This window comes from Antechinus flavipes, chromosome 5 (genome assembly GCF_016432865.1).
Source record: "Antechinus flavipes isolate AdamAnt ecotype Samford, QLD, Australia chromosome 5, AdamAnt_v2, whole genome shotgun sequence".
Taxonomy (NCBI): Eukaryota; Metazoa; Chordata; class Mammalia; order Dasyuromorphia; family Dasyuridae; genus Antechinus; species Antechinus flavipes.
In genome coordinates this window covers 244,748,862-244,773,079 of record NC_067402.1, presented here as the reverse complement: position 1 = coordinate 244,773,079, position 24,218 = coordinate 244,748,862, and the positions used below count along the sequence as shown (strand labels likewise).

The 24,218-nt window shown below is 37.1% G+C and overlaps 1 protein-coding gene across 1 annotated transcript in view; it reads left to right on the top strand.

The window, feature by feature from the left end:
- Window positions 1–23,995, top strand: part of LOC127538726 (disintegrin and metalloproteinase domain-containing protein 10-like) — a 156,621-nt gene extending 132,626 nt beyond the window's left edge. Inside the window, 1 exon segment of the mRNA XM_051962479.1 lies at window positions 23,914–23,995. Coding sequence (XP_051818439.1) covers window positions 23,914–23,995 — 82 coding nt within the window.
- Window positions 23,996–24,218: the final 223 nt, after the last annotated feature.

Here is a 24,218-nt window from a genome sequence, read left to right as displayed (position 1 = left end):
GAGGCAAAGGAAACCTATTGTATTTGAGAGAAAGAATGGAGGGAGATGAATATAGTGGGTATCTTACTGCCATCAGAATTGGCTTTAAGAGAAAAATTTTAGACATATTCAATTTATGATGAAATTTCTCCCACCTCACTAAAAAGTGAGAAGGGAAAAGTGAAAACGGAAGGAATACTCTAAGTGGAAGGAAATATGGAAACTGTGAGGGAAAGGAGTAAGATAGGGGAAGGAACTCTAAGATGGGGGGAGGAATACTAAAAAGGGAGGGCTGTGAAAAGCAAGTGGTGCTCACAAGCTTAATACTGGGAAGGGGGTAAGGGAGAAAGAAGGGAGAAAAGCATAAACAGGGGTTAACAAGATGGCAAGTAATACAGAATTGGTCATTTTAACCATAAAGGTGAACAGGATGAACTCCCCCATAAAGAGGAAGCAATTAGAAGAATGGATTAACAGCCAGAATCCTGCAGTATGTTGTTTACAGGAAACACACCTGAAGCGGGGAGATACATGCAGGTTAAAGGTAAAAGGTTGGAGCAGAATCTACTATGCTTTAGGTGAGGTAAAAAAAGCAGGGGTAGCCATGCTGATCTCAGATCAAGCAAAAACAAAAATTTATCTAATTAAAAGAGATAAGGAAGGGCACTATATCTTGCTAAAGGGTAGCGTGGCTAATGAAGCAATATCACTATTAAACATATATGCGTCAAGTGGTGTAGCATCTAATTTCTTAAAAGAAAAATTAAGAGAGCTGCAAGAAGAAATGGACAGCAAAACTATAATAGTGGGAGATCTCAACCTTGTACTCTCAGAATTAGATAAATCAAAGCACAAAATAAATAAGAAGTCAAAGAGATAAATAGAATACTAGAAAAGTTAGATATGATAGATCTCTGGAGAAAACTAAATGGAGACAGAAAGGAGTACACTTTCTTTTCAGCAGTTCATGGAATCTATACAAAAATTGACCATATATTAGGACATAAAAACCTCAAACTCAAATGAAGTAAGGCAGTAATGGTAAATGCATCCTTTTCAGACCATGATGCAATGAAAATTACATTCAACAAAAAGCCAGGGGAAAGTAGACCAAAAAATAATTGGAAACTAAATAATCTCATACTAAAGAATGATTGGGTGAAACAGCAAATCATAGACATAATTAATAACTTCACCCAAGAAAACGATAATAATGAGACATCATACCAAAATATATGGGATGCAGCCAAAGTGGTAATAGGGGGAAATTTCATATCTCTAGAGCCCTACTTGCATAAAATAGAGAAAGAGAAGGTCAATGAATTGGGCTTGCAACTAAAAATGCTAGAAAAGGAACAAATTAAAAACCCCCAGTTTTTTCAAGTTACTAAACTTGAAATTCTAAAAATAAAAGGAGAGATCAATAAAATTGAAAGAAAAAAAAACTATTGAGTTAATTAATAAAACAAAGAATTCATTCTATGAAAAAACCAACAAAATGGACAAACCCTTCGTAAATCTGATTAAAAAAAGGAAAGAGAAAAATCAAATTGTTAGTCTTAAAAATGAAAAGGGAGAACTCACCACTAACAAAGAGGAAATCAGAGCAATAATTAGCAATTACTTGGCCCAACTTTATGCCAATTAATTCAACAACTTAAATGAAATAGAAGAATACCTTCAAAAATATAGCTTGTCCAGACTAACAGAGAAAGAAGTAAATATCCTAAACAGTCCCATCTCAGTAAAAGAAATAGAAGAAGCTATTAACCAACTCCCTAAAAAAAAAATCCTCAGGACCAGATGGATTTACACGTGAATTCTACTAAACATTTAAAGAACAATTAACTCCAATACTATGTAAACCATTAAAAAAAAAATAGGGATTGAAGGAATCCTACCAAACTCCTTTTATGACACAGACATGGTACTGATACCTAAACCAGGTAGGCTGAAAACAGAGAAAGAAAATTATAGACCAATCTCCCTAATGAATATTGATGCTAAAATCTTAAATAAAATATTAGCAAAAAGATTACAGAAAGTCATCCCCAGAATAATACACTATGACCAAGTAGGATTTATACCAGGAATGCAGGGCTGGTTCAATATTAGGAAAACTATTAGCATAATTGACTATATCAATAACCAACCAAACAAAAACATATGATCATCTCAATAGATGCAAAAAAAGCATTTGATAAAATCCAACTTTCATTCCTAATAAAAAACACTTGAGAGGATAGGAATAAATGGACTTTTCCTTAAAATAGTCAGGAGCATGTATTAAAACTGTCAGTAAGCACCATATGCAATGAGGAAAAACTGGAACCTTTCCCAGTGAGATCTGGAGTGAAGCAAGGTTGCCCACTATCACCATTATTATTCAATATCGTATTAGAAACACTAGCCTCTCCAATAAGAGTCGAGAAAGAGATTAAAGGAATTAGAGTAGGCAATGAGGAAACCAAACTATCACTCTTTGCAGATGATATGATGGTATGCTTAGAGAACCCCAGAGATTCTACTAAAAAGCTATTAGAATTAATTCATAACTTTAGCAAAGTTGCAGAATACAAAATAAATCCCCACAAATCCTCAGCATTTTTATACATTGCCAACAAGATCCAACAGCAAGAGATACAAAGACAAATTCCATTCAAAATAACTGTCAACAGCATAAAATATTTGGGAATCTATCTACCAAAGGAAAGTCAGGAATTATATGAGCAAAATTACAAAAAACTTTGCACACAAATAAAGTCAGATTTAAATAATTCAAAAAATATTAAGTGCTCTTAGGTAGGTTGAGCAAATATAATAAAGATGACAATATTCTCTAAACTAATCTATTTATTTAGTGCTATACCAATCAGACTTCCAAGAAAATATTTTAATGATCTAGAAAATATAATAACAAAATTCATATGGAACAATAAAAGTTTGAGAATCTCAATGGAATTAATGAAAAAAATAATCAAATGATGGTGGCCTTGTTGTACCTGATCTAAAACTATATTATAAAGTAGCAGTCACCAAAACCATTTGGTATTGGCTAAGAAGTAGATTAGTTGATCAGTGGAAAAGGTTCGGTTCACAAGACAGAATAGTCGACTATAGCAATCTAGTGTTTGATAAACCCAAAGATCCTAACTTTTGGGATAAGAATTCATTATTTGAAAAAAACTGCTGCAATAACTGGAAATTAGTATGGCAGAAATTAGGCATGGACCCACACATAACACCGTATACCAAGATAAGATCAAAATGGGCCCATGATTTATGGATGAGATTATAAATAAATTAGAGGAACATACGATGGTTTACATCTCAGAGTTGTGGAGGAGGAAGTAATTTGTGACCAAAGATGAACTAGAGATCATTATTGATCACAAAATATAAAATTTTGATTATATCAAATTAAAAGGCCTTTGTACAAACAAAATGAATACAAACAAGATTAAAAAGGAAGCAACAATCTGGGAAAACATTTTTTCAGTTAAAAACTCTGATAAAGGCCTCATTTCCTAAATATATTGAGATTGACTCTAACTTATAAAAAATTAAGCCATTCTCCATTGATAAATGGTCAAAGGATATAAACAGACAATTTTCAGAAGATGAAAATGAAACTATTTCTACTCATATGAAAGAGTCTTCCAAATCACTATTGATCAGAGAAATGCAAAATGAGACAACTCTGAGATACCACTACACACCTGTCAGATTGGCTAAGATGACTGGAAAAAATAATGATGAATGTTGGAGGGGATGCGGGAAAACTGGGACACTGATGCATTGTTGGTGGAGTTGTGAACATATCCAACCATTCTAGAGAGAAATCTGGAATTATGCCCCAAAAGTTATCAAACTGTGCATACTCTTTGATCCAGCAGTGTTATTACTGGACTTATATCCCAAAGAAATACTAAAGAAGGGAAAGGGACCTGGTGCCAAAATGTTTGTGGTGGTTCTGTTTGTAGTGGCTAGAAACTGGAAATTGAATGGAAGCCCATCGATTGGAGAATGGCTGGGTAAATTGTGGTATATGAATGTTATGGAATATTATTGTTCTGTAAGAAATGACCAGCAGGAGGAATACAGAGAGGCTTGGCGAGACTTACATGAACTGATATTAAGTGAAATGAGCAGAACCAGGAGATCATTATACACTTCGACAACAATATTGTATGAGGATCATTTCTGATGGAAGTGGATTTCTCTGACAAAGAGACCTAGGTGAATTTCAATTGATAAATGATGGACAGAAGCAGCTACACCCAAAGAAAGAACACTGGGAAATGAATGTGAACTATTTGCATTTTTGTTTTTCTTCCCAGGTTATTTTTACCTTCTGAATCCAATTCTCCCTATGCAACAAGAGAACTGTTCGGTTCTGCAAACATATATTGTATCTAGGGTATACTGCAACATATCTAACATATATAGGACTGCTTACCATCTAGGGGAGGGGATGGAGAGAAAAAGGGGAAAAATCAGAACAGAAGTGAGTGCAAGGGATAATGTTGCAAAAAATTATTCTGGCATGGGTTCTGTCAAGAAAAAGTTATTATAAAATTAAAAAAAAACTAACAATTTGATTTTCTTATTTCTTTTTTCTAATCAGATTTACCAAAGATTTATCTATTTTATTGGGTTTTTTTCATAAAACCAACTCTTACTTTTATTTATTAATTCATTATTTTTTTTACTGTCAATATTATTAATTTCTTCTTGTAATTTTAGAATTTCAAGTTTAGTGTTTGATTAGGAGTTTTTAATTTGGTCATTTTCTAACTTTTTATGTTGCAATCCCAATTCATTGATCTTCTTTTTCTCTATTTCATTTAAGTAAGTAAGCCTCTAAAGATATAAAATTTCCCCTTATTACCACTTTGGCTGCATCCCACAAATTTTGGTACGATGTCTCATCGTTGTCATTATCTTGGATGAAATTATTAATTGTGTGTATAATTTGCTGTTTCACACAATCATTCTTTAAGATGAGATTATTTTATTTCCAATTACTTTTTGGTCTAATGTAACTTTTTGTTGTTTTGTTTTGAAGTTTTTTCCCTAACTTTTTGTTGAATGTAGTTTTTTTTTTTTTGCATTGTGATCTGAAAAGAAAGCATTTACTATTTCTGCCTTCTTGCATTTAGTTTTGAGGTTTTTATGTCCTAATAGATGGTCAATTTTTGAATAGGTTCCATGAACTGTTGAGAAGAAAGTATATTCATTTCTGTCACCATTCAGTTTTCTCCAAAGATCTATCATACCTAATTTTTCTAATATTCTATCTACCTCCTTAATTTCTTTCTTATTTGTTTTGTGGTTTCATTTATCTAATTCTGAGAGTGCAAGTTTGAGATCTCCCACTATTATAGTTTTGCTGTCTATTTCTTCTTGCAGCTCTCTTAACTTCTCCTTTAGTGAGTTAGATGCCATACCACTTGGTGCATATATATTTAGTATAGATATTGTTTCATTGTCTATGCTACCCTTTAGCAAGATATAATTTCCTTCCTTATCTCTTTTAATTAGATCAACTTTTTCTTTTGATTGATATGTGATAAGGATGGATACCCCTGTTTTTTGGACTTCCCCTGAATCATAAAAAATTCTGCTCCAGCCTTTTACCTTTACTCTGTATGTATCTCCCTGCTTTAAATGTGTTTCCTGTAGATAACATATTGTAGAGTTCTGACTTTTGATCCAGTCTGCTATCTGCCTCCTCTTTATGGGAGAGTTCATCCCATTCACATTTACAGTTAAAATGACTAATTCTGTTTTTCCTGCCATCTTATTATCCCCAGATTATGCTTTTCTTTTTCTTGCCCCCCTTTCTCCCTTTCCCAGTATTAAACTTATGGGCACCACTTGCATCATGCCTCTCTCCCTCTTTAATATCCCTCCCTCCTCCCTTTGAATCCCTTCCCATTTCTTGTACCCTTCCCTTATCACTCTTTTCCTTTTCCCTTTTTCTCTCCCACTTTTTAATGGGGTGAGAGAAGTTTCACTGTAAGACAAATGTGTCAATTATTTTCTCTTTGAGCCAACTCTGATGAGAGTAAGAGTCACACAATGTTTTTCCCCTTCTAAATTCCCTGAGATATGATAATCTTCCTTTGGCTCTTTGTGGAAAGTAGTTTCCCTCTTTTTGTCTTCCCTTTTCCGTTTTTCTGACATGATCCCCTTTCCATTTCTACTTCCCTTTTTTATGTTATATCAGTAAAATCAAATTGTATATGTACTCTTTATGTATATACACAACAGAAATACAGTTCTTAAGAGTTCTTTTTATCTTTTTCTGCTTCTCTTGAGTCCTATGGCAGCAGATCATTTTTTTTTGTTTAGATCTGCTTTTTTCCTTAGAAATAAATGGAATTCATCTGTTTCATTAAATGACCATCTTCTTCCATAGAAGAGAATGCTCATCTTAGCTGGATAGTTTATTCTTGGCTGCATTCCAAGTTCTTTTGCCTTTTGGAATATCAGATTCCAGGGCTTTTGATCCTTTAATGTGGATGCAGCCAGATCTTGAGTGATCCTTATTGTGGCACCTCGGTATTTGAATTTTTTTTTTCTGGCTGCTTGTAATATTTTTTCCTTAGTCTGATAGTTCTGAAATTAGGCCACAATATTCCTTGGAGTTTTTATTTTAGGGTCTTTTTTCAGAAGGTGTTCCATGAATTCTTTCAATGCCTATTTTACCTTCTGCTTCTATTACATCTGGGCAGTTCTCTTTGATGATTTCCTGTAAAATAGTATCTATGCTTTTTTTTTTCTCATAATTTTTGGGAAGTCCAATAATCCTCAGATTATCTCTCCTAGATGTATTTTCGGGTCTCTTGTTTTTCCAAGTAGATATTTAACATTTATTCCTAGTTTTTTCATTTTTTTGGTTTTGCTTGATTGATTCTTGATGTCTCAAGGAATCATTCATTTCTCTTTGTTCAGTTCTGATTTTAATGAGTTATTTTCTTCATTAGCTTTTTTAAACTTATTTTTGTAAATGTCCAATTGAGTATGAGTTGTTTTGCTCTATGGGATTTTTTTTTCCATTTCACTCTTTTTTTTTTTTTTTTTTTTTTTTTACTGAGTTATTTTTTTTTTCCAGTTCACAAATCCTACTTTCTTGGGAGTTCTTTATCTTTTTCAATTCACAAATCCTGTTTTCCTGGGAGTTCTTTACCTTTTCTAATTCACAAATTCTGCTTTCCTGCACTTCCTGGGAGTTCTTTAATTTTTCTAATTCATATTTCACAAGTTGGTGCTCTCTTGCATAGCTTCTCTTTCCTTTCCCCATTTTTCTTCTAGTTCTCTTTTAAAATTTTTTTGTAGTTTCTTTTAAGAGAACTTTTTGTTTTGGGGACCAGGTTATATCCCCCTTTGGTGTATTGTCTGAAGACTGTCTGCTATTATTCTCCTTCAGGTTGAAAACCTGCTCTCTTTTTGTATAGTAACTATCGATTGTTGTTTTGATTTTTTTACTCTTTTTTTTTTTTTTTTTTTTTTTTTTTTTTTTTAAGCTTGTAGAGTCTGCCTTCAGGGAAAAGAGGTTACCAGTTTCCTCTACAGACCAGGGATAAGTATATGGACAGTAGCTGTCCTGTCAATGGGCTGCAAAGAGCAGCTGAGCTTTGGGAATGCTTTAGGAAGAGCTCTATACTGAAAGTGATGTAGGCTGTGTGTATCACTGGCCAAGCTGAGAAAGTTGCCTTGGAGGTGCCCCATTGTGAGGATTATTGACTGCCTTGGGGTTAGAGGCTGAGCAGTGAAAGCATCACTGCCCCCCACAAAAGCCTGCTTTGAGTATTAGCAGTTGCCCTATCCCTGAGGGCATTGGAAGTGTCTCTGCCTGGGTAGCATTGTACAGCTAGGGGAAATTCCAGTGTCCCAGGCCAAACTGCCCTAGCCTGTGCCCCCTGCTGTGTGGATTTGAAAGCTCCTGCTGAAGAATGCCACTGAAGAGCTCTGTTATAGTCTATGCTGAGTCACTTCTGGTCCTGGGTAGGCACAGCCAGATCCTGTTAGGCTCTGGTGTCCTTCAGAGTACCTTCTACCGTAGGCTCTAATTTCTCTGCTGACCCACTACTCCACAACCAAAGCAAAGCAGTTAGCCTATGGCAGAAAGCTCTCTGCAAACCTTCATATCACAGAGGCTGCTCCTTCTCCCAGTCCTATCCTTGCCTGCACTGGTCTGTTTTCACCGCTCGGGACAAATCTATTCTGGTGATCTTCCAGATTATCTTTGTATGGTAAGTTGTTGTACTTCCAATCTTCATGAATTTTATCAGTCAAGCGCCATTTTTGAGGCTGATTTTTAAAATTCTTAATGAGGGCATGAAAGGAGCTTAGAAAGTGGCCTGTGCCTTCTCTACTATCTTGGCTCCACCACCAAGTGAAGATAATTTCAATAATAGAATACTTTTAACTTTTCATTCTGTCTTTCTTTTTTTTTTTCTTTCCTTCCCTCTCTTTGTCTTTGCCTGACCTCTATCTCCTCTCCTTTCTTTCTCTTGTCTCTCTTTTTCTCCTCTCCCTTCCAAGTTTCTTTCTCCTTTGGACTCTTTCTCTTTTTTTTTCTGTCTCTGTGTCTATCTTTATGTCTCTGTCTTTTTTTTTTTTCTGCCTCTATCTCTGTCTCTTCTTCTCCCTCTCTGTTTCTGTCTCTCTCTGTGTGTGTCTCTCTCTCTTTCTGTCTCTTTCTCTCTTCTCTCTATGTGTTTCTGTCTCTTTTCATCTCCCCCACATTTCCAACCCTTCCCCCATTTCATATCTACAGATTTTTTCAAAGCTTCAGATTTTTCACAATGACTCTGACAGTGGCAACTCTGATGCTGAAGATGTGGAGGTTCTTTTTAACTCTCTGCTTTTAGAAAGATCTTCATCAACAGAATTTATATAAAAATAATTTAAAATAATAATACAAAATATAAGGAAGTTTGGCCCCTTTTTTATATTTTATCACAGAACTAAATGCAGATTCTTTCTACCTTTGGCTTAAAGTTTTTCTATAAAGTTAAATCCTTAAACCTTTTGAATGATTCTCTACCTCAGATATTTATAGGCCTTTGCATTGTGTAACTGAAATAATTTCACTTGGAGATTTGGCATTCTTGTCTAATTTGGGATGGTAAAATAATTTCTTTCTCTAATTCTGGCTCTTGTGGGTTTTTTGGTTTTATTTTGTTTTCATTTTTCCCCCTGGTGACCTTGGCCAAAACACTTCCTGGGATGATAGTTTCATAGATTTAGGCCCAGAGACAACTTTAGGGGTCATTTTTACACTTAAAAAAAAATGATGCCTAACCATTGATAAATCTAGGTAACTTATCCCAAGGTCGCAAATAATAAGTAGCTGAGGAAAAATTGGAAAACAGATCTTCTGATTCCAAATAATGATAATGCAAATGTTTAAAATAATGATAGTAATAATGAAAAATAGCTTAATTGTTTTAAGTTTACAAGCTAATTTGCAAGTATTTTTTTGATGTTCTATCACTTTTTGTCTCTGTTTCTGTCTCTCTTCCCTACTTTAATTCTTTCTTCCATTTCAGTGCTGACCTGTCAACCTCTACTCCCATTCTCATCTTTCCACTTCTGCAATTAACCTTGTAATTTTCTCATCTATAAAATGAGGGGTTGGATTATATGACCTTCAAGGTTCCTTCTAACTCTAAACCCTAGACTTTTATGAAATATATCCTGACTACATCTTCTTTCCTCTATTGCCACAGACAGACTGGATTGCTTTCCCAATTTCTAGCAGGTCTTGACTTTTGATTCATCTTTTGCCTATGCCCATAACTGAGCTTGGCCTTATCAATGGATTATCCAAGCCACAGCAGCCAGTGTCCATCTCTGTACAATCTAAAGCCTTGCCCCTTACTCTACCAATATAATACAAACTGTAATTGCCCTTTTTGGGGAAGGAAATTAAAGAATGTATCAACATATATTCTTGGCTTTTTATACACAAACATGCATGCACATGCATGTACATATATGTACAGAATTACACATATATATGTAATATATGTACACACAGGTTTGAATATTTATGTATGTGTGTGTGTTCACATCAAAGGATGAGTAGAAGGGGAGACAAACTAGTGTAGGGTGGAGGCAAAGTGGGAGAAAAAGAAACTTGTATTCCCAGAGGAGAGAGAAGTAGTTTCTTTTTTATCTTGCATATTCTCCTGCTGCTCCATTTTCACCGTCAATTTTATCTAGAGCTTACAAAGAGATAAACTTTCTTTATGGATTCCCTACATAACTATGCAATTTTCAGAAATGCTGTTTGCTTCTGGTACTATTTAGCATTTTCATTGTCATTTACTGAGAAAGGTTCAATCTTCTGAAGAATTCCAAAACTCTTTAAAGACATTTGATTATCTGATAGACTTTCAATGCCTTTCCTTCAATTAAAGAGCTATCAAGAAACATATTACTGTTGATATAGCTTCAGGTAGAGAAAATAAATATTCATTTTGTTACTTTTGAGTAATTAATTCATGGGTACATTTTTGTGCAAGTTTTTAAAGGATAATGCATTAAGAAACATCTCGTTAAGAGGCTAATGAGAAACATTGGTAATTAATTATCATCATCATAGTTATTATCATCATGACATTGACAGGAATTTGTCAATTCAATTCTAAGTAGTTTTTGAGAACCAATTATTAGAATTTCATTGTAAATATTTATATCTCAGAAATGATACTAATTATAAAAACTGGGGTTGAGTTATTGTTTTGCTGGTCATCTAGAATTAAGAAATTGTTAATAATACAGATTAAGTTTAAATGTGTATTCACTCCAGAAAATAGCAGGTGTTGAACATTTACTATCATTTCTGTGTTATTCTGTAAAAATTGCTCTGCAGTACTTCAGTACAAGACTCACAGTGATATTATCACCAAATTGGAGATCTGGCAAAGGCTAATTATTATTGTTGTTATTAATTCCAATAATTTATATTAATAATTATTATATTTATTTACTATTATGTTTGTTTTATATTTATTATTTATTTTAATAGTTATGTTTTATACTTATTACATTTCATATTAAAATGTATTATAATATTTTTATTTTATATTTATTTTATTATAGATATTATTATTTACTTTTAATATTTTTATTTTATAGTTTTACAAAGTACTTTATATCCCTTATCTCTTCTGATCCTCATGAAATCCTGGCAATTACATATTTTGTGGATTATTTAAAAAAATACATACATACATAAATTAGCTCTTTTAATCTTTATAATAACATTATGAACAAACTTCTGGAGTTATTATTATGGATATTTTGTTGATGAGATAACTAAGGTTCTGGTTGAGTGATTTATTGAGAGTTATACATATAGTAATGCTCAGTGATGGGATCCCAACCCATTGTTCCTGGCATTCTTTGTCCAGAGATTATGTTCCTTTTATTCTGTATTTACCTTGTATATACACATTGTTGTTTCCATTTCTTCCAACAGAGTGTAAGCTCCTCCAGATCAGTGACTGGTTGTTTTTCCTTGTTGCAGTCCTTGGAATATATTAGGTGCTTGATAAATGCTTGTTGATTGCTTCTTGTTGATTTATTATTGCAATACTAGATTGAGTCTCAGGAGAAAGCCTGGGGTTGGATACATATATTTTTGAATTATTTCTGTAGATATAATAATTGAACCAACGGGAATTGGAACTGATGAAGTCACCAGGAGAATGTGCATGAAGAAAGAAGAATACAAGGGCCCAGGAAAGAGCCTTAGTGAGTACCTGCATTTACAGGGCATGATCTGAATGCAGCAGAGTAAGGAGTACTCAGGACATCATACCAAAATGTATGGGAGATTATAAATAAATTAGATGAACATAGGATAGTTTATCTCTCAGACTTGTGGAGGAGAAAGAAATTTGTGACCAAAGATGAACTAGAGACCATTACTGATCACATAATAGAAATTTTTGATTATATCAAATTAAAAAGCCTTTGTACAAACAGAACGAATGCAAACAAGATTAGTAGGGAAGCAATAAACTGGGAAAACATCTTTACAGTTAAAGGTTCTGATAAAGGCCTCATTTCCAAAATATATAGAGAACTGACTCAAATTTATAAGAAATCAAGCCTTTCTCCAATTGATAAATGGTCAAAGGATATGAACAATTTTCAGATGAGTGGGTGGCCTGGAATCAGGAACATTCAGTTAGAACATGAGGTAAGACATGATGTGAAATTCGATTAGATTGGTGATAGGGGGAGTTGAGAGAAGGGAAATATGCAAGATACAAGACACTCAATAGGACATAATGGTTGATTGGATATGGGGGGATAATAGTGGTACAGTAGCTAACAATATAATGATACCATTTGTGGGGAGGAGGGAAATTGGAAAGAAGAGTTGTTTATGTTACATTTAGGAGTATTTGGTAAAATGGAAATGTGGAACTCAAAACACAGAAGAATTTAAGTAAGACAAATATCTGTTAGTCATTGTCTGTACAGAAATATTATTGTTAAGGGAATATGGGAGATTACTAAAGGAAATTTTTTATAGTGACAGAATCAAATAACAGGAGAACGGGAAGGTACCTTCTCATAATATCCAAAAGAAATTACTCTTGATAACATAGTCAACAAGTTTTCATCTAGTCCTTGCTGAAAGATCTCCAGTGAAGGGAAACCTATATCTGAACACTGGATCCAGATTGCTCTATAGGAGAAAGTGAGACAGATGACCTTGCACAGTCCTCACTAATTTTAATCCAATTCACTTGCATATTATGATATAAACTCTCTGATATCATGGTCCTTTTTAAGAATGAAGTACAAACAATTGAATGTTAACATAGCTCTTTCTGTATTTGTACAGCTCTAAATGGTCAGAAGCTTGGTTTTTCTTCTTTAAAACCTCTTACTTTTTTGAAAAATGTTGGAATCCTTACAAACTGCTAACTAATTAGAGTTGATCTAATCTTACAAGAAGATTTTGGCCAGAACCTGAAACAAGGTACTAAGTAGAACTAATTAGTACAATGCTTGTGTTTACACCTTTGTGTTCACACCTCCCTTAAAGCTCTTTGGGCCAGAGTGCACTATTGGAGAAAACCCATAATCCCATTCTCTCAGAAGATTCACATATAAGGCCAATGAGGAGAGAGAGCTATTCCAGAATACATTTTCCACTTGGCTGGCTGGTCGCAGAGGAGAGCTCAGCTTGACTGGAGTGGAGCAACTCTGGTGCAGACAGAGAGCACTTTGACAGATTTCAGTGGAATTACGCCAGAAGCCCTCTCTCCGAGGCAAGGCAGAATATATTCCACTTGGCTGGCTGGTGGCAGACGAAGAGTTTTCAGAGGATAAAGCTACGAGTGAGAGTTCAGTGGACAAACAGATTCATCTTCATCTCACATCACTGGTAGGTGGCTGGGCTCCTGCACGCCCCCCACTGAGACCAAGCTGGTCTGAAAGACTCACCAGAAAGTTAGCCGAGCCCCAAGAGAAGGAAACAAGAGATTCATTCCATCTCTGTGCTGGTTGGAGGCTGAAGAAAGCAGAGGCAGAGGCTAACGGACAGAACCTTTGGATTTGGAGATATTCGGAGGACTCTAAGCTAAACCGTCTGTGTTTTGAGAAGAACAAGAGCTCCCAACATTTGAACTCACTATACTTTGGTGCCCAACGTGGGGCCCAAGGACCCTACTTTCACTGAAGAAGTCTCCAGTGACCAGGAACTTAGTGAGTACAACCTTTTTTGGCTGAAATGGGACAGATCCTAGGTAAAGATTCTCCATCCCCCACCCCTACCCCACAAACCCCAGCCCCACCCAGGAGTGGTGCTATAGAAAGCCTGCTTAAGCTGATAGAAGATCAAGGGCTACTTGTAACTTGGGGACAGGCAGCTAGACTTCTGGCTACATTAAAACGCACCTCCCCTTGGTTCTTAGAGGAAGAGCAAATCTCTCTAAATAACTGGGCATTGGTTGGTCAACAGATCTCTGCATATAACAATGAAAACAGTCCTCATTCAGTTTCCATTGAAGTATTCTATTTATACAATATGATACAGTTGGCCTTAAAATACCGTATTAGTTCTAGGAGAAAAGGAAAAAACTCTAGGAATAGCCAAAGGGGGAAGCCTGAGATAAAAGAGGAAACAAAGAACAGATTAATGGCCATATCCCTACAGGGCAGGGAGACTTAAGTGAGGCTCAAGGGTATGGTGAATCTGAGGCAGCTTCAGCTCCACCTGAGGAGCAGGTAATTGACTCTCCTCCATCAACTCCACCCTCCGGGATGGAGGGAGGAGGGGTAGTGGGGGGGGGGGGGGGCAGTGACAGCACCAACACCTCCCCCACAGCATCCAGCACTTTCCACCTCGGCCCGAGGAAGCCGGCCTTCACCTTCATTTCTACTTCAAGAAAGTAGAAGATACTCACCTTTTGATATAGAAATCCTCAAAGACCTGAAAAAAGCTTGTACTCTTTATGGGGCTACATCAGCTTATGTTAAGATGCTATTACAAAATTTGTCTTTTGAAATCTTGACCCCTAATGACTAGAAATCTATAGCAAGGATATGCCTAGAACCTGGACAGAACTACTTGTGGCTTTCTGAATATAGTGAGCTCTGTAGGATACAAGCCCAACAAAATAGTCAAAGTGGAGTTCATACTGCAATCACCTGTGACCTACTAACAGGTGTAGGTCCTTATGCAGATGTCACAGCACAAATTAGTTATTCTGTAGCAGCATACCAGCAAATTGCTGATAATGCTATCAAAGCGTGAGCTTCTCTTCACAATAAAGACGACAAGGGGGAGGGCCTTCACAAAAATAACACAAGGGCCAAATGAACCCTTCGCTGACTTTGTGGGACGCTTGCAGACAGCTATCACAAGAACAAATGGAGAAAATGCAATAACAGACATTTTGATAAGGCAACTTGCTAAGGAAAATGCTAATGAGGTTTGCAGAAGAATTATATAGTAGGACTGCACAAGGATGCTCCTTTAGAGGAGCTCATAAGACGCTGTGCCACAGTGGGCACAGGTGCCTTTTATAGCCAGGCTATGATGCAGACTTCCCAAAATCCAAACATGAGAAGACAGAGTCCCTCCTGGCAAGGGACTTCCAGAGAGACTCGTAGATGCTTTCAGTGTGAAAAAGTAGGACATCTGAAAGCTCAATGTTGGTATAGAGATAGAATGGGAAAACAAGGTGGGAGAATAAGACCCCAAACCCCATGTCCAAAATGCAACAGAGGCTTCCATTGGGCCTCAGAATGCAGACAGATTCAGGGAAACGGGATGAGGGGCCCAGCCCCAGGGCCCAAGGCAAAAAACACTTGGGGCATGATGGCAGCAAATGGTGCACCCAGAGAGTGCCTAGTATCCAGACATGACCAATCAGCCAGAAAGCCATATGATGGCAGAAGGGAATTACAATTGGGGAGAATAGAGCTGTATGCAGCTGGGACAACTGAGATACCCCCTGGAGAGGTGAAATCTGTTCCTTTCCAGCCTATGGATCCCCTACCGCCAGGCACAGTAGGCTTGACCATTTCACCTCCTTTTTGTATGTACAAAACAGTGTCCATCCACACACTGATGTGGGAAACTGGGGAATGTGTAGATAATATCCCAGTCACTAATACAGGTAGACAATGTGTGACTTATCACCCAGGAGACGTAGTAGCATCAGGTTTACTCATACAGAATCCCAATAAGCAGCCTGGTGATAGTCACCCAGATTCTGACTCCAGACCACAAAATCCAGGAATATACTGGACAGCAGCTGTAATGGCTGACCGACCTATGCTCACTATCTATATAAATGGCCTACCATTGGAAGGATTGGTAGACACAGGTGCAGATCGTACAGTCATTAGAGGTGCCAATTGGCCCAGTCACTGGCCAAAGATTAAAGCAGACACCTATATGTCTGGAGTAGGAGGATCAATAGCAGCTGAAGTTAGTGCTGCCCCTATGAGATGGACTTTTGAAGGCAAAACAGGAGTTTTTTACTCCTTTTATAGTTGAAAAACTCCCCATCAATCTGTGGGGAAGAGACGTTTTACAACAATTGGGGTTAAAAATGAGTACTTCGGTTTTTTAAGCAGGGCTGCTGTTGAAGGCCTGCCAACCCTTTCACCTGTTCCTATCCAATGGAAAACTGATACACCAGTGTGGATAGAACAGTGGCCCTTAAGTAGCGATAAAATTCAGGCCTTATTTAGATATAGTACAGGAACAGCTTGAACAAGGGCATTTACAACCTTCTCTAAGTCCTTGGAACTCCCCAGTGTTCGTTGTAAAAAAGAAATTGGGAAAATGGAGGATGCTCACTGATTTAAGAAAAGTGAATGAACAGATGGAAACTATGGGAACTCTTCAGCCTAGACTTCCATCCCCTACTCAATTGCCTAGAGAGTGGCCTCTTTGGGTCATTGATATTAAGGATTGTTTCTATTCTATCCCTCTGGATAAAGAGGATATGAAAAGATTTGCCTTTTCAGTGCCCAGTGTTAACTTAGCTGAGCTTTATAAAAGATATGAATGGACAGTTTTGCCACAGGGAATGAAGAACAGCCCCACTATGTGTCAAATGTATGTTGCTGCTGCTCTTGCTCCAATAAGAAAAGCATTTCCAAAAGTTATGCTATTACATTATATGGATGATATATTGGGATGTGCACCTGAGGAACAAATGCTAGAAGCATGTCTACAAAAGACCATAGAAAGACTAAGATACTACAAACTTCATATCGCTACAGAAAAAATTCAAAGGCATGCTCCTTTTCAATATTTAGGATATGAAATATATCCTAAGGCACTTACACTACAAAAACTGTCTAAGAACAGAGAGGTTGAACACCTTAAATGATTTCCAAAAATTAATAGGAGATATCCAATGGATGCGTCCAGTATTAGGTTTAACTACCAATCAATTGCAACCCCTACATGACATTTTGAGGGGAGACACTGCTTTAAATTCACCACGCCAGCTTACAAAAGAAGCTCAAGAGGCTTTGAGAGAAGTTGAACTGGCTTTATCCAATGTAGTTGAAAGAGTAACTCAAAAACCCTTGGAAATACCAGTTTTTGCTATGAAAGAAGCACCCACAGTAGTCCTTCATCAAGGAGACAGTGTGATAGAGTGGGTGAACCTCCCAGCACAACCAGAACAAAGCCTTGGGCCTTACCCAGTGCTTGTGGCTAGAATTCTATTAAAGGCCATTAAGCGAGCAGTACAATTATCTGAGACAAGACCTGACAAGATATACACCTTTTATAGAAATGCACAAATTAATGTATGCTGTGAAACCATCCCAGAGTGGCAAATTTTATTGGCCATGGCTCCAAATTTTGCACATGGATCTCCATTAAAGATAACCAGACTACTGCATAATTGGCAATGGATTTTTGAGGAGAAGGTTTCTAAGGTTCCTCTTGAAGGACCAACCATTTTTACAGACGCAGCCAAACAAAATATTTGTGTTGTATACTCTCATGATTTAAACGTAAAAAGAGTAGTCAGAACTCCTTTTCAGTCCACTCAGCAGAACGAATTATATGTGATCATGCTAGCTCTCACTTATTACCCAGGCAACATAAATATAATATCTGATTCAGCCTATTCAATAGGTGTGGTACAAAGAATTGCCACAGCCCAAATAAAATTTGCAGCTTCTAATATATATCAGCTCTTTAAGGAACTTCAAGAGCAAGTGAGAAAGCATCCAGGAAAGATTTATATCCTGCACGTCCACTCACATAGTGGACTTCCAGGTCCTATTTTTGATGGAAATTCAAAGGCAGATAGCCTTTTAACTATGTTGGCCAGTACGCCTTTATTTCAGGAGGCCCAGGAATCCCATTCTAAATACCATCAGGCTACTCGAGCTTTGTGTTTACAATTTGGGATTACAAAAGAAGAAGCTAGGAGCATAGTAAAAAGCTATACAGCTTTCCTTCCCTTCCATGCTCCTACACTGCCTCCAGGGAAGAACCCTCGTGGTTTGAGACCCAATGAAATCTGGCAAATGGATGTGACCCATTATAAGTCTTTTGGTCGTCTGTCTTTTATCCACATTGTGGTAGACACCTTTTCAGGATTCACTTTTGCCATACCAGCAGCAAAAGAGACAGCCCGAGTGGTCACTGAATTCCTCATTCAAGCATTCGCAATTATGGGTGTGCCACAAGAAATAAAAACAGATAATGGACCGGCATATACCTCCAAACATTTTGCACACTTTTGTGCTCAGTATAAGATTTTACACATCACTGGCATACCCTTTAATCCTCAAGGTCAAGCAATAGTAGAAAGAAGAAACAGGGACCTTAAGACACTCCTCCAAAAACAAAAGAAAGGGGGAGCCACAGGTAACCCTAGAGAACTTCTAAATTTAGTTCTCTATACCATTAATTTTTTAATCTTTGATAAAGATGCACTGGCTCCGGCAGACAGGTTTTATAACCCACCAGAAGATCAGTGTCCAGTGCGAGCAGCTCCACTATCTTTAGATAATCGCCAGGTGATATGGAGAGACCCAGAAAGTGGTGAATGGAAGGGACCAGATAGGCTAACTGCTTGGGGGAGAGGATTTGCTTGCATCTCTACATGTGGAGAAGGAATCAGATGGGTGCCTACAGGCTGCATTCGCCTTGTCCATCGCAGAGAGATGGAGCAGATCCTTGAAACAAAGGAGAAGACCCAAGAAATATCGGGTGGTTCTGTTGCTGATGGTGCTCACCATTGAAAGAGCATAGCTGACAAGGAGACTGTTAAAAAGACTTTTAAAATCTTCAGGAATCATTGGATTTCCTAACACAAGATGAAACTGTTTTAGTTTTGAAAAACCAGCGAGAATCATTGGATTCCTTAAGATGAAAAATTGTTGATGAGACTTTTGCAGTACTTCAGGGCTTACAGGAACTATTGGATTCCTGGCACATGAACTAATGGACAATGGATTCCTTATGGACTATTTCTAGGACTTATGGACATGTGTAAATTTTCAAGTTGATTCATGTTGTTACATTACTACTAGCCTGTGTTATATTGCTATGTGCTTATGTAAATTATGTATAATGCCTCCCATATTGATGGATTTATGTATACCATGTATATCTGTTACAAAGTTCTGGCCCATATTGATGGATTTATGTGTACCCCTTCAGAAACCCACTAACCTGATTAGATTTCCTATTTCCTTTGGTGTTTTCATCTAACAAAAGAAAGGGGGAGATGTTGGAATCCTTACAAACTGCTAACTAATTAGAGTTGATCTAATCTTACAAGAAGATTTTGGCCAGAACCTGAAACAAGGTACTAAGTAGAACTAATTAGTACAATGCTTGTGTTTACACCTTTGTGTTCACACCTCCCTTAAAGCTCTTTGGGCCAGAGAGCACTATGGGAGAAAACCCATAATCCCATTCTCTCAGAAGATTCACATATAAGGCCAATGAGGAGAGAGAGCTATTCCAGAATACATTTTTCACTTGGCTGGCTGGTCGCAGAGGAGAGTTCAGCTTGACTAGAGTGGAGCGACTCTGTTGCAGACAGAGAGCATTTTGACAGATTTCAGCAGAATTATGCCAGAAGCCCTCTCTCCGAGGCAAAGCAGAATATATTCCACTTGGCTGGCTGGTGGCAGACAAAGAGTTTTCAGAGGATAAAGCTACGAGTGAGAGTTCAGTGGACAACCAGATTCATCTTCATCTCACATCACTGTGGTAGGTGGCTGGGCTCCTGCACTGAGACCAAGCTGGTCTGAAAGACTCACCAGAAAGCTAGCCGAGCCCCAAGAGAAGGAAACAAGAGTTTCATTCCATCTCTGTGCTGGTTGGAGGTTGAAGAAAGCAGAGGCAGAGGCTAACGGACAGAACCTTTGGATTTGGAGACATTCGGAGAACTCTAAGCTAAACCGGCTGTGTTTTGAGAAGAACAAGAACTCCAACATTTGAACTCACTACATTCTTGTAGCTCCAATTTCTGTTCTCTGGAATAAAGCAAAACTTATCTATTTTTTAAAATAACATTTTAAGTAGTTGGAGACAGCTATCATGTATCCCTGACTCTTTTATTTTACCAGAAATGAAAATGAATATATGGTAGAAACTTGGGGCATTTATTTACTCAAGGACCTTGAACCAGTGAATGAAAGGGATACATATATAATAAAGGTAATATTGGTACAAATCAGAATGAGCAGAGACCAACAAAGAAAAATGATAGTTTGTGAATTTTTCTTATTTATTTTTTACTTTGTTTTGTTCTATTTTAGCTACATTGGGAGAAAGAAGATAAAGTGACAATTCCTTGGTGTGGATAGTATGATAATTATGAATAAAATAACTTAACTTTTACATGTGTTTACTCTGCCAAAGAGAATAAGCTTAAGACTGGAAACAATAGGATAAAAATAGCATAGCAGTTGTCAAAACTGGGGATACATAAAGAGACAGAAAGAGAGCACATGATACCAAGACTAGTTCCCATCAGTAGTCCCAAATGCACTACCTGTCAGATCTCTGAAAAACCTAGCAAGTATTATTGTGGAACTTCTCTCATTGATGTTTGAAAGGACTTGAGGGCATAGGGGAGAAGTAACAGGGCTGGAAAAAAAAAGCAAATGTTATCCTAGTTTATTTTAATGGGGAGTAGAATCTATGATTTGTAAATTATTGAGCTTTATTTTGATTACTGGAAAAAAAAATTCTAAAAAATACAACTAAAGGGCTGAATAGTGAGTTTCTAAAGAAGCAAGTATCTTAAAGAAAGGGTTATAACAATCAAGAAAAACTCATGCCAGGCTAAATTCTTCTTCTTCTTCTTCTTCTTCTTCTTCTTCTTCTTCTTCTTCTTCTTCTTCTTCTTCTTCTTCTTCTTCTTCTTCTTCTTCTCCTCTCTCTCTCTCTCTTTCTCTCTCTCTCTCTCTCTCTCTCTCTCTCTCTCTCTCTCTCTCTCTGTCTCTCTTTATATGTGTGTAAAGTATATTCAAAGCCTCACATTCCAATGATTTTATCATGGGTCATTTCAATAGTACACAGACTAGTCTGCATTTAATTACACGTAAAAATAATTATCCATTGGTTCAGAATAACCAATATTATTTAATATTGTCTCTGAGAAACGAACCAACATGCAAATTGATTCCCAGAAGCCAGTCCCATCCTGAAATGAGGAATGATTTTGAGTGACCTTGGATGGTTAAGTTTGTACAATTTTATATTTGGAAAACAAACAACAACAAAAAAAAAGATAGAACTGTCAACAAATATATTGTTCTTTGGAAAACGGATACCAAACACTTTTTAAAAAATATTAATCATAATTAAATTAGAGAGAGATGACTTCATGATTGGTTAAAGTGTTTAAAAATTCTTTTGATGTTTATGGATTTTACTTTCTAAACCTGTTTCTGCTTATGTGCATACCATCTTTCTTTTTTTTTCTAGAGGAAAAGAGTTGGATTTAAACTAGATTATAAGTTGACATTAATATATTTGAGCATAGTTAGTTAGAACTGATTGGATGAATGTGTCAATATCAATGACCTGATTGATGTCAATGTAGGAAGTCTCCAGTGGAATATTATGTCTTTTCTCAACTCTTTTTCATTAAATGTATCTACTGATGACTTGAAGATATAGATGTTGTGTTTATCAAATTTTGGATTTTAGGATAATAGAAAATTATGCATTGGATGACAAAATAAGGCTCCCAAAAGATCTTCATGGGTTAGAATAGTTGGCCACATTGAATAAAACAAAAGGAAATAAATGGGAAGCTTTATACATGGGTCTCAAAAATCAATTTCACAAATATAAAATTGTAGAGGCTCTACTAGAAAGGGCTTGTTAAAAAAACATGTGAAAAGATTTAAAATGGCTTCTAAACAGAATTCTAAACAGTGACTAGGTGGCACCATAATTAGAGAATTGGACTAGAAATCAAGAAGAATCATCTTCTTAATTTCTTATACATTAGCAATGTGACTCTGCAATTCATTTAACACTGTTAGCCTCAGTTCTTCATCTATAAAATATACTGAAAAAGAAATTAGCAAAACACTAAATATTTGTCAAGAAAATTCCAAATGGAATCTTAAAGAATCATGAATGAAACAAGTAAATCACAACAAATAGCATAGTGAAAGCTCTAAAGTCCTATACAAATTTAGGGACTATCAACATTTTTGCTCTAGAGCAATGTGTTGAGGAAGAAGACAAGAGAGGCATCCTTGAGTGGGGTAAAGTTACATAATAGCAAAGCGAGTTAAGGAGCAGAAGTAGAGCAAAGTCATCAGGAATAGGAAAGATATATGTGAGTGTATATGGGGTATGTATGTATGTATACATATGTATATGTAAATGTATCTTTTCTTAATTATAGTTTGCTTGGGAGTAGGGAAGATGAAATGGGGGAAAAAGAATAAAATAGGATGCTCAGCAGAAAATAGGGGAGCAATTTACAGGGAGGGAAAAGGTGGATGAACATTCATGAGTATAATTTCTTCTACTAATATTTATACTTTCTGTAAGGGTTAAAAGCCTCTAGGAGCAAGGAATGCAAAGGCATGTAGGAGGACCTGAGGGATGAGAGGTACTGAAGTGCAGATGAGTTCTATGTGGAGGCAGGGCAGAGCCTCAAGAAGTGGTGTCTGACCACAGGTACCAAGTCTCCCTCCTTAGTGCTCTCAAAGTCTAGCACATTTATCTCCCTCTTCTTGGGCCAATCCCCTAATGAGTTGCCTGTCCAGGTTGCTAGAGGACCTCCCCTTCCCCCAGATCCTCAGGGGGGTATAAATATGTGCTACCTAAGAATAAAGTTCTCTTTCTCTTCAACCCTATCTTCTGGTTGGTCTGTCTCTGTGTTATCTGGGTTGGTGCCTGAAGATGAGTAAGTGTGGCCTAGCTGTGCCACTGACAGGTGGGCAGTTAGAGTATCTCTAAGGGGAGCTATATGTTTATAGTAATGTTAAGAGATGCTACAAGTGGCACCTGAAGAGGGACAATTTTGGCTAGTACCTCATGGTGTAGCAGACTTACATGTGGGAAGAGAGACAGAACTCTGCTCTACTGAGTAGAAAGTTAGGAAATGGGACAAATTATTGTGAGGGTCTCATACCAGGAGGTGCTAGGGAAAGAAGTTTATAAAATAGTAAAGCAAGCAGAACTGGAAATTGATTTTAAAAAGTGGGAGGTAGTAGGTAATCAGATGGCTTCCAACAATAAAGAAACACTGGGAGCCATCCCGGAACAACATCATTTATCAAGTGATTTGGGGGTACTTTAAAAGATGCATGTAGATAATGAAGTGCAAATTGAAAGTCATAAAACAAATGAGGGTCATAAACTGACACTCATCTGGACCAACAGTGCTCATAAAAAAGGAGCCGGTGGAAGTTAGCTGTGGGAAAGAATCAGGAAGTAAATAAGAAGACAAAGGAGATGGATGTGATGAAAAAGGAAGAGGTAGTGAGGAAGAAGCAGGAAGTGGATATGACGGAACAGGAGGAGGCAAGGATAAGATGAGGAATGAGAAAGTAAACAGAGAGACATATGAACTCGAGGAAAAGGACAGTGATAAGATGAGGGAGGAGAAAGCAAACAGAGAGAAGATTGCCTTAGTCTCTGAGGCATGGCCTTTTCTCCTATCCCCTGCCCTCCCTGAGGAGATATGTTTCCTATCTGCTCCCTGTGCCTCTTTATGAAGACTTCGGCGATTCCCAGACAAGTTTAGGACAAATAATACAGAAAGCTGGAAGGCATGAAAGAAATGAAGATCAAATGCAATATGATGCAGCCCAAAGAGCATTTAGTAAATTAAAGCTTCCGCCAAACAGAAGCTCTCAATGGCAAAAATTAAACAGGGCCCAGATGAACCTTTTCCTGATTTTGTGGCCCACCTACAGGTGGCTGTTGAGAGGTCAGTGGACAGAGGAGAAGACTCCTTCTCCTTATGCAGAAATTGACATGAGAGACTGCAAATACTAACTGCCAAAAGACCATGCCTACTTTAAATGGGAAGGCTGAACTGAAAAAGATGAGAAAGAGATGTGAGAATGTAGGCTCCAAGGCATTTCAAATGGATGACCTTGCAGATGCTGTATCTAAAGGGGTTGCAGCAGAAGACCTGCCCTGGCAGCTTGCAGACAAAAAGGTGATATTCCAACCCCTGGTGGCTGCAGGTCTCAGGTACAATCTATGGTGCAAGGAC